The 11,628-nt window shown below is 42.7% G+C and overlaps 1 protein-coding gene across 4 annotated transcripts in view; it reads right to left on the bottom strand.

The window, feature by feature from the left end:
* Positions 1-240: 240 nt before the first annotated feature.
* The window catches only part of fnip1 (folliculin interacting protein 1), a 38,626-nt gene continuing 27,238 nt past the window's right edge, over positions 241-11,628 (bottom strand). For all 4 annotated transcript variants that reach the window (XM_084940710.1, XM_084940712.1, XM_084940713.1 and 1 more), the window contains 7 exons: positions 8,212-8,358; positions 6,237-6,406; positions 3,755-5,462; positions 3,455-3,620; positions 2,901-3,101; positions 2,651-2,766; positions 241-2,426 (listed from right to left, as the gene is read on the bottom strand). In XM_084940710.1, coding sequence (XP_084796836.1) covers positions 2,348-2,426; positions 2,651-2,766; positions 2,901-3,101; positions 3,455-3,620; positions 3,755-5,462; positions 6,237-6,406; positions 8,212-8,358 — 2,587 coding nt within the window. In that variant the 3' untranslated portion in view covers positions 241-2,347. The remainder of the gene's footprint in view (positions 2,427-2,650; positions 2,767-2,900; positions 3,102-3,454; positions 3,621-3,754; positions 5,463-6,236; positions 6,407-8,211; positions 8,359-11,628) is intronic.

Below are 11,628 nucleotides of genomic sequence, written 5' to 3'. Positions count from 1 at the left end.
TACATATAATTATGCAGTCATGGAATAGTTTATTATGTAGTGTTTGTGGGGAAGGAGAGAAGAAACCACAATAGAAGGATGTGATGAAACGTAAAGCTGGAGCTGCGCCAGTGACTCAAAGGCTTGTGGTTTGACAGAAAGCCACTTTGTAATGTCTTGTAAACCAACCAAAAACACGGGGTCATGTCAACTAACTGTCCGTTAAATTCGGAGACAGAAAAACTTTCCCAGAGAGGCACGTAAATTTTCATCATCAGCATCTTTATTGCACAACGTTCCCATAAAATTGGGAAAAGAATAAATTCGAGGAGACAATTTTTTAAAAGACATTCTGTACAAATACATAGAAATAAACTTGAGTATGTACAGTTTACACAAACCGTTACACTTAAACACGGGCAACTAAATAATTTATCCATATACAAAGAGGGAAAAGGAGATATAAATCCATACCCTTTAAACATAATGGCTGGTTTGTACAAAAAAAAAAAAAAAAGTAGGCTGATATAGCGGAGTATCTTCAAATACAGTAACAAGCATATTTGTATATATCAATTATAACAGCAAAAACGAGCTCTCCAGAAGCCTGCGACACATTTATGCCACTTTTCCGTTAAGACTTGGGTTATACCCAGGGTGCGATTTGGGCTGAACACACACACACACACACACACACACACACACACACACACACACACACACACACACACACACACACACAGTGCAATTCCCAGGGTTAGAGTGCCGCTTTCAGAGAATGCAGTTAGACTGCGCTTCCATTAACAAGCTCAAACAATATTTTCATCTTAGAGATTTGCAGAAGTTCAAAAATTGTCCCACTGCCTCCAAGGTGCTGGATAAAAAGTACGCTATAGTTAGAAAATATGTGAAGCTCTCTCTGATTTGGGCAGTTTGTGAACGTGTTAAAATTTTCCCATCAATTCAAGATTTATTTTAAAAAAAAGAAGAAGAAAGAGTGTCCCAGATTCCACAAAATCTAAGCCTGCATTTTTACCCTCAACAAATCGCACCCTGCTTATGCTGCATAACAACCAAAATCTGTCAATGCCAAGAAAACAAAAGGAAAACGTGTCCTACTATAGTTTTGTATTTTGTGAGTCTAACTGTAATAGAAACAAGCTTGAGAATAGTGTCAGCTGACATATACATATCCACTATAAGGCCTACTGTGTTCCTCTATTCCTCTCATTGCAGCAAACATCAACGCCGTAAACATCGTATAAAGGTCGCAAAGCTATAAAAGTGTGAAAATATTTCAGCATTTTTTCTTTTTTGGTTGTAAAATAGATGTAGATAATGCATGGTTTAGCTTTTCCACAGTATAAAGGGACCCCATTTAATCACATTCTGACGCAAAAATAAGTTTCTTCCTTTTTTGTGTGAATCAATCATCTTAAGGAATTACACAGCCTTTCCCTTTTTTAAAAATTTTATGAGAACACAGCATAGAGTCTGCACAGTTGACATTCCTCTGATTAAAATAGCTTAGAAAGTACCTCAGGGTTTTCTATGGGGCGGCTGTACATGGTTAGCCACATGCCCATATGAAGATCTGAGGTAGTGCTGTACCTGTGATAAGAATGTCATAGCCACTTAATTCGCCATTTCAAAACAAGTTTGCAAAAACAAAACAAAAAGTCAGGTGGGCACTGCAGTTTGACAAAAAGCAAAATCTTTTGATCTAACTCAGGGAAATTTGGCCTGTAAACAAAGTCCTGACGATAAACAAAAAGACTTAATTGGCATGAGATTGATAAAGTTCTCTTCCAAGTGATATTTACCTCAAAGGAAAGTTTAAAATCATCCGCCTGCTTCATTTAAACATGTTATTCATCACTTCGTATGACCAGGTTTAAGATTGTACAGGGGGAAAAAAAGCAGATGAAGAAACAAATCCATTGTTATTACACTATAGACACCCTTAGATTTTCATTTTCAGCTGAAAAATAAAATTAAAGTCTTTGGCTTTTGTGTCCTAAAATGAAAGAGTCCCATTTAAAAACATTCAAACAACGACAGGAGAAGGTCATCTCAGGGATGTTTCCATTCATCCGCAGTGCCTCGCTCCATCTCTGGGTCTATGGTCTCTAACTCCACCCTGTGGTTCAACGTCATCATTGCTCCGAAATAGCAGCAATGAGTTTAAGCGTCAGCTCTGGCTGTGGTCCATAAAGACCTGTGCCACACAGACACGCGGGTCAGGAAACCATGTAGAGAGTCAGCAGCAGAGCGTGGACGGCCCGTTTCTGGGGCCGGGTGGCACCGCACAGCTCTGACCGACCTCCCCAGGAAGCGAACTGTTGGAGACCTCAGTGCCAGTACTGTTTCATAGTAAGATCTGGGCAACATAGGGGGAGTGAGTGCTGGCCACGGCAGCTAGCAAGGGGAGGTCGCTGGACTCGATTCTGCAAAGATACCAAATAAAATAATAAATAAAAGTTAGATTAAAGGTTTACACTGTTGTTCACCTGGGAAATTTATTCAAGACCTGTATTTTTTTAAGATGGGAGTATCCAAGTCACTAGCTGTAATGATGAAAACAACTGGCTGAAATGGGTGCAGTTGAACCTTTACAGAGACAAACTTTAACATTTGAAAGTCGGAATAAGAAAAAAGGTAAAGGGCTTACCCTAAAACCATGCCCAGTTCTTTCACGTGGACTCTGGTCTGGCCCTTCAAATACTCAGCAAGCATCTTGCTCTTAAAGTAGATCTCCTGCAGACGGTCCTCAAGGTGCATTATACACTAAAGAGGAGAGGAACAACACATGGAGCATGACTTATAAGCAATAATATAAGTGGTATTTACTGTATACACACAAATTATTAGGGGTCAACATGATCTTGACTCTAAAGCAGAAAGATGAAGACTTAGCGTACAAAGTTGGGGGACACGTTGAGTTTGTAAAGCTGGTTAGTAGACTGCAATAAGCTGGAAACCAGGCTGGACACCAGGACCTCCTTCCCCAGCTTGCTGACATCGGTGGCTCGTCTCTGACTGCTCGCCACCTGCACTGTCCACTTGTCTGTGTCTGCTATAATGCAGACGGCCTCGGCTATGGGCTCATCCAATACTGGATGCTACAGGAGGATAAGGATGGCCATTTAAACCAATGAAATACACATAGAAAGCACAAAAAGCACGAATATCCATAACGTAACCCAGTCTTCTATTTCATTACTTCTCAAACATGCATAAGTCAACTCCATTTTTTTCTTAATTTCTTAGTGACTTCCTGCTGGATTTAATTGTGTGCTTAGAATCATTTTCCAGCTGAAAAGTAGAGTTCAAGTTTAACTACTGGCATGATCTCAGGCTGCCCACTCCCTGATGCTGCAAAGCCTCCTTTTTGGGTATGACACCACCATTCAGCTTTTTGTTTATGCAGGGAAAACGTGTGGCTCCTTAAAGAGTAAGTCCTTCCAGTCTTTACCTGAACTGCATGGGTTAATTCAGTCATGAGGTTCTGCCGTAGCTTCTCGTCACTGGGCATCCCATGCAGTACAAAGTCTGGCACATAGGTGGGGCAGTAGCCTCCAAAGAGAGACCGGCCAAAATTAGCAATGCTTGGCTTAGAGTAGTTCTCCACCAGCTTTGACCTGTCGATGAAACATGACATGAGGAATTTGTTTATTTTATTTCATATTTTGTGGATAGATTTAGTTTTTATTCCTCAACAACTAATCAGCTATTGCTGAAAACCAAAACACGTTTGTGAGCAAGTTCTACTCACCCGGGAAAAGGCACCAGAACTTCCTCCTGCCAGTCCTCAGTCTCTTCACTCTCACTGTCTCCCAGCGCACTGTCTGAGCTCTCATTGCGTGGTATTTCCCAGTCGTTGATGGGCGCTGATTTGTGCTTTTGGTCCTCTTTGCTGTTACTCCTTGCATCCTGGGGAACGGGGACTGATAACACAAGATCTTTGTCCTGCTCAGCAGGACAGCCCCTGCAGACGCAGATGTCAGAAGAGTCTGTAGATTCACACCTGCACCTCCTCTCCATATCCAACAACCTCTCTCCCTTCCTGCATGACTGCATCTCTCCACTACCTGGACCTAAACAAAGGCCCAAACCCTGCACCCTGGCCTTGCTGTGAAAGCCAAGATCCCCTAGTTCATGATACCGAGGAGCCGCTGAAAAGTCCACCGAGTCCTTGTTCCTACTGGCCTCATGTTGTTTGGCAACATTATCTATAGTCCTAGTTTCCCCAGGGTTGAAACAAACATCAAAATGATCCCTACAGTTCAGGTCCCACTGGGAGATCTTGCTCGGTACCCGCTGCAGGGTGGAAACTGCCTTGGTCTGTTTGGTTTGGTCCTCTGACATTCTGGTGCAGCTGGTCTTTAGCTCGGCTCCCATCTGCAGCTGCTGCGGTTGCTGCTGATAATGCTGTCCTCGTTGATGCTGTGATGGCTGCTGCAGCTGCTGCATGTGTTTCTTGTAGTCCTCCTCCACCTTCCTTCCACGGCTCTCTGTGTCTGATTCAGGAGACAAGGAGTCTCCAATGAGAAAAGTCACTTTTGTTGTTGGCTCTTCGTCTTCTGGCAGAGTCAAAGCCATGGGCCCTATCACAGAGTTTCCCGGTATCACTGATACTCCAGCAATCAGGTTCTTATCTGGAGGCTTCTTCTCCAAATGCATCCCCAACGACCGAGCAGGGAGCACTTTAGTGGTCTGGTTTCCAGATGCTGCATTAATTAAAGCATCTAACCCACAGTTTTTAACTTCTGTGGGGACAGGTAAGGATGGATCTGATCCAAGGGTTGTGGGGATGGATGGATCAGTAGGTTTCAGGTCACCCTTGGTCTCTGTATCCAGCACACAGACCTGCTCCCTGGTGGAAGCCAAGCCGACGTGCAGCACCGTGTCCACTCGAGCCTCTGTGAACAGTCGGCTGCTAGACTCCTTGCACACATCCTTAGCTTCTGCCACCTCTGCAGTCCTGTTAATGGGAATTGTGCCCTGGCCGTGTCCTGCCTGAAGCACACTGCTCCTCGATCCCTGGCTCTCGCTGCTGTCTTCCTCATCCTCATCCTCCTCCTCTTCCTCGTTGGGCGGCTCTCCAGCACTGTGCTCCATTTCATTGTCTGTGAATGTGCTGCTCTGCAGGCTGTTGTCTGAAGGGTAGATGCTGTCTTCTGTCTCAGTCTGCTGACTGTGGGCCCCTTGGGATAGGTAGTCTCCGCTGGGTTTATGGACGGTAACCAGGACATAATCCGACTCCTCCACCTCGCCCTTTCTAAGGGAGGTAGTTATAAGGGAGCCGGGCATGACAATGGCCTCGTCCTCAGCACTGTCCAGCATGTGCGTCTCCAGCAGCTCAGAACAGCGAATGAAGTAGGTAAGGACATAAAGGAGTCTCTGGACAAGCTCCTGTCTGCGGCCAACTACTACAGTCTTTGACAGCCGAACTGGGGAGCCAATGGCCCCATACAGGTCCCCTACAAAAAGATAAAAGAACAGTAATTTTTACAAATATGTTAATTAATTTTCTTGGCTTTATAATTTTACGTTTTTTCCCTAATCTCAGACAGAAAGTTTAATTGGAGAGTAAAAAATATCACCCATACACACCAACAATACTGTACTTGGCTATCTCTTTCACTCTTCTCTTTACATATGACACACATCTGTTTGCAGCTCTCAGCTGTTAACACTAGGTGTCAGTGTTAACTCACTTTCTAATTACATTCCATGTCACATGAGTAAAAATGAGGACTCATTAAGGACTTCCCTTTAAAATTTATTATAGGATTTTACATAATAGCCAACTACTAATAAATCTCAGTACTTCAATTAGTTCAACTTCTGTAAAACAACGCAGTGCTTTTCACATGAATCAGGGAGAGTTTAACAGTATACCCAGTTTTCACTTCAAGTTATTACAATTTTAAATAGCATTTATATTACACATGCAATGTGGACTGGAATGACCGCTGCTTCTGAGATGACTTAAACGACAATGTCTGCATTACACCTCTTAGGATGATGCACAGACATCTAGCTTACTCAGATTTAAAGCTGCAGGTAGCGAACATAGTCTAGTCATAACTTGTCTTCAAGTTGTAATGATTAACAATGCCAACAATGTTCCAGTGAAAATAAAGAGCAAACACAGGTGTTACGTTTTACTTTCACTCCACCCAGGTGCTTTAACAACAAGCAAAGGCACATCTCGCTCTCTCTGCCTGTGTGTTTGTCTTTGACCGTCTCACCTAGCTGTGCCCAGAGAGGATTGTAGGGGTGCGTCTTTGCCAGCATGTCGACGCTCTGGGAGGAGTGCTTTTCAAGGAAGATCTTGATTGGAGGCTGCCCGTTTGGCATGACGGTGGGCACCCAAGCCAGATGATTGGTCAGAATCGCTGTCAATAATGCGGGAAGGAATCTAAGGGGGGAAAAAATAAATCAAGAGAGAATCAGTGCATGATCACGATCCGTCCATTTTCTTCCACTTATCCAATTCAGGGTTGTGGGGGCAGTTGCCATAGGGCGGGAGGCAGGGTAACACAAAGAGACAAACAATCATTCACACTCAAATGCACATCTACGGGCAATTTAGATTTCCTACTTAACCTAATCCTACTGCGTGTTTTTGGACTGTGGGAAGAAGCCAGACTACCCAGAGAGAACCCACGCAGACACTAGGAGAACATTTAAACTCAACGCATTTAACCTTCTTGTTGTGAGGCAATAGCGCTAACCACCATGCTGCCATGCTATGAGCACAGCTTACGACCATATCGCCCTGATCACCCTCGATGATTACCATCTGTCCAGAAATTGCCTTTCTCTCTCTCAGTCCCTCTCCTGACCTACTTCAGTAAGGTCAAATGTGCGGTCATTACTTGGAAAACCTTGGTCATTTCTTTCTTGTTGAACTGGACACCACAAACACAAATCCTTTGTTTGAAACATACCCAGCTATACACATTAAGTGAAACACACACACACACACACACACACACACACACACACACACACACACACACACCATGAGCATGATTCACTTCTCAGTTCTGACCACAAGTGTCTACTTCCCTTCCTGTCTCATGACTCAACTTTGTCATATTAGCAGAGTTCAATCGCGTGCCGGGACTGCTGGAGTTATCAGAACCATCAGTCATGGGAACACTGATGAGATGGCCTCATAAAAGATGTGATGTGATACAGTAAAAGCACTGGTTCCCAGGGAAACATGACGCTTCACTCAAGAGTCAACAGCACTTAGAGGTAGTTGCAGTAGTGGTGGAAACACTGACTTCAGCTAAGTGGTGATGCTGATACAGAAACTGGTTACTTAGGGAAAAAAAACTTCTATTTAAGTTCAGTGAGCATGCTGGAAATTAGAGAACATGAGAAAAGTCCCAAATGTCTTAAAATCCATGGCTCATGTAGTACAGTAATGATAATCTGCCTTTATCTATGTTCTCTCATTGGTCTAATATGTATAAATGACTGAATGTAAAAAATATACGTAAAAGTAAAATATAGTTTGGTTTTCAACAAAATCAGTGAAGTTGTAGATTTTGATATGGAGCTTATAGAAGATAAAAGGACAAATTAATTTTAGAAAAATACAGAAAAAGTTACATATAAAAAAAAACCCTCAAGCACAGTTTTAATATTTTCAGCTGTGTGAACACTTCCACTGTGGTGTTACTCTCCAATTAAGATCTGATAAAACATTTTAAGGCATTTTTACCACCTTACTAAACATTATGCAACACCTCAGTTCAGTGCAGTGAATGATGCTTTAATTAACTCTGCTGAATATGGGTGCTATGTTCAATAAAAGCGCTGCAACCAATTCATACGTGCACAATTAGCAGTGGTTTGACATGGCTTTGTAATAGCAACAATAAGCAATTAGAGACTGGCAGGGATCTTCTCATTCACAGCACTTTTTAAAGCGGACAAATAAATGCAAAGAGGGTGTCAGTGTCTGTGTGTGCGATTAAACATAACAAAGGAGTATGAGGGAGAGAGAATGAATAGTTAAGTGTGTGTGGAAATCTGCATGTTCCCCATTTCTGTTGATAGGAAAAGAAAGATGCGACATGTATATATATTTTGTGCACCTTGCATCTTTAGTCTAGGACACAACATCATGGACTCACTAAATCTGTGTGCCATCTATAGAAATTCCTTGACTAATAGTGAAGTAGGTGGAAGAATAGGGAGACACTCAACTGGTTCTTGGAGGCCTGCTCCATCAGCAGAGAAAGCTCCCTCATGAATTGACCGCAGAGCTGGTTCTTCTCTGATGCTCCAGACATCATAGTCAACCAGACGGGTTCGGCCACTCGGGGCATGGTGTAGAGGTCACAGATGGTCATCCTGGAGATGAGGTACAGCGAGGGAGGGAGCGATGAAAGAGGGGGAGGCCATGGAGAGTCCAAATGAAAGGGAACAAGGAGAAAGAGAGAAAACAGACAGAGAGAAAACAGGGACGTTATTGTCTCTTGGGGTAAACAAAAGAGATCTCAGTTCACAGAGCTTCGCTGTCTACACTGAGGCCATAGGAGACCCTTGCTGTATCTGTGTTTGTAACAGTCTGACGACCTTGCGTGCACCCTCTCTCTCCCCCTCACACACACCCAACTTTGTCTCTTGGTCTGTACAGTGTGTGGGTGTATATGCATCTGTATGTGGCTCGGCTGGGGCATTTGTCCATTGAGAAGGACAGGAGTTTCCATGGAGCGTGGGGTGAATTGGTGAGCATGTCTCGGCCAGAGGCCAAGCTTTGACACAGAGGCAGAAGGGAATCTCTGCAGACGTAGGAATGTGGAAAATCAGGAATTTTTAGTCATGGTTAAAATATGGACTGCAGATCATTGCTTTAGGGTTTGAAAATGCAAATCCATTTTCCCCCATATTAAAAGGGCAGTTTTCAGTAGACAAGAAAACAAAAAGTGCTGTCAGTTTCTATCAGGTGATGAGGTGCTCTGTAGAAAGTTTTCTGCTTACTTTAATTCTGCTGCAAACAAATTACCTGAATCTATAATACAATTGCAATCTTCAGCTAACACAGCAGCATAGTCAAGGAAACTGAAATGGATTTAACCATCTGCCATCAGCTCGGCTGATCTGTCACAAGGGTTGTAGGTTCTACTGATAAGCAATAAAACCCCGCCCTGATTTCTTGATTTAGTCTTACTGGAGGCTTCGGGACAGCTGTAAACACGGTTAATTCTGCAGTAAACTCACAACCTCTCTGACCTATCATGAACCCGGCGACAGGAGTGATGCAGACAGGCTGTGAGAAAACACAGGTGTCACACAGTGGAAGTGACATTCACTTCAGGTCAAGTATTCTGGTGATCAAGCTATTTTAGGATTGCGTAATTTTCCAAAGAAAACAACTTAACGCCTCACTGTTTCTAGGTGAATTTAACAGCACTGCCACGCAGATCTATTTTTAAGTAAGATGTTTAATAAATCCATCCCTAAACCCAAGCTCAGAGTGACAAACAGCCACTTTCCTACATGTGGATTTTGACTAATCCTCAACTAAAAGAAAAACTCAGTGGAGACCTTCCAGCTTAATCCATGTCTACAAAACTAAGTTTCAAGAGTTCCTAATGTTAAAATAGAAAGATGCCAAATATCTAGTTGTTATAAACAAAACAAAAAGAGCTAAGCGTTGCTTTAGGTGACCTTTGGTGTTATCGATTTCATTTTAACTGCTGACAGTCTTGCTTTGTCACATAACGAGTCTTTATCAGTGTACTAGCGCAGAAACAAATCGTGCTAAACTAGAACATCACAGCGTTAGGTAACAGTCTGACAGATAAAATGTGTGATAATAGCAAGAAGATCAATGATCAATCGGTGAAGCAGAATGAACTTGGAATAAATCAGACACACATCTCCAGATCTCATTATGTCTTCTTGTTTGCAGGGCAGCAAAGATCATCCATCATTTGACTGTGGGATCAAATGAACTAATAATACTTTATTCACTCCTGTATTATAAACGGGTTGACTTTTTCCTGTGGCCTCTCCTAAGCCCCACTTGTTCCCGGTGTCTGGTGTACATTACTGAAAGCCTGCCACTGGAAAGAGGTCTGAGGCCAAGCCGGCACTAGATGAGTGGGGAAATCTAGCTTCAGCCTCCACGCATCAGCTGTTTAGGTGAACATTAAAAGAGCACGGCTGTGATGTGGAATTAAACTGTTGTGTCGGGCTGAGGACCCAGATATAAATTACCTCACTATGGTGAGAGAAAGTCCAGCATTTGCCCTCATTGGCTTGAATAAGTTGGTTTCATAAGTTGACTTTAAGAGGCATCATAAATACTGTTAGTTAAGCTGTTTATAGAGACTAACATGTTATAAATCCAATAATAAGATTTTTGGTTGTGGGAGTAACCTTTATACAAACAGGGAAAACTCTGTTTTGCCACCATTATTCAGATGCTTAAGGCTAAACTAGAATGGAGGCAGGGTAGACTTTAAGAGCACTGATTGTCCTTTTACTGTCATGTCAGCTCACTTTGTCAATATCATCTATGGAACCAATCTACCGACTTTAAATTTCAGTTTCTGGGGGAGTTTTACCCAAGAGCTTCAAGGGACTTCTTACTTATTTATGTATTTTTTGTTTAGAAAGTTTTAGGGACATACAGCTTTATTATTATTATTTTTTTTTTTATTTATTTATTTATTTTTTAGACACTCAATTTCAGTGTCTAAAAAAAACTTCCCAACTTCACTGTATGTGTGCCCGAATGAGAATTAAGACTCCAGTGTGTTAGGTGTTTTGCTTTGCACAGAAATCCTGTTCGAACTTAACCCGCAAATTCTGGCATAACCCCAATATACAGGGAGTGCAGAATTATTAAGCAAATGAGTATTTTGTCCACATCATCCTCTTCATGCATGTTGTCTTACTCCAAGCTGTATAGGCTCGAAAGCCTACTACCAATTAAGCATATTAGGTGATGTGCATCTCTGTAATGAGAAGGGGTGTGGTCTAATGACATCAACACCCTATATCAGGTGTGCATAATTATTAGGCAACGTCCTTTCCTTTGGCAAAATGGGTCAAAAGAAGGACTTGACAGGCTCAGAAAAGTCAAAAATAGTGAGATATCTTGCAGAGGGATGCAGCAGTCTCAAAATTGCAAAGCTTCTGAAGCGTGATCATCGAACAATCAAGCGTTTCATTCAAAATAGTCAACAGGGTCGCAAGAAGCGTGTGGAAAAACCAAGGCGCAAAATAACTGCCCATGAACTGAGAAAAGTCAAGCGTGCAGCTGCCAAGATGCCACTTGCCACCAGTTTGGCCATATTTCAGAGCTGCAACATCACTGGAGTGCCCAAAAGCACAAGGTGTGCAATACTCAGAGACATGGCCAAGGTAAGAAAGGCTGAAAGACGACCACCACTGAACAAGACACACAAGCTGAAACGTCAAGACTGGGCCAAGAAATATCTCAAGACTGATTTTTCTAAGGTTTTATGGACTGATGAAATGAGAGTGAGTCTTGATGGGCCAGATGGATGGGCCCGTGGCTGGATTGGTAAAGGGCAGAGAGCTCCAGTCCGACTCAGACGCCAGCAAGGTGGAGGTGGAGTACTGGTTTGGGCTGGTATCATCAAAGAT

This window comes from Perissodus microlepis, chromosome 10, assembly GCF_051167445.1.
Source record: "Perissodus microlepis isolate ML-2025 ecotype Zambia chromosome 10, ASM5116744v1, whole genome shotgun sequence".
Lineage (NCBI taxonomy): Eukaryota > Metazoa > Chordata > Actinopteri > Cichliformes > Cichlidae > Perissodus > Perissodus microlepis.
Note: the sequence above shows the minus strand (reverse complement) of the source record. Positions and strands in the feature narration are given on the sequence as shown.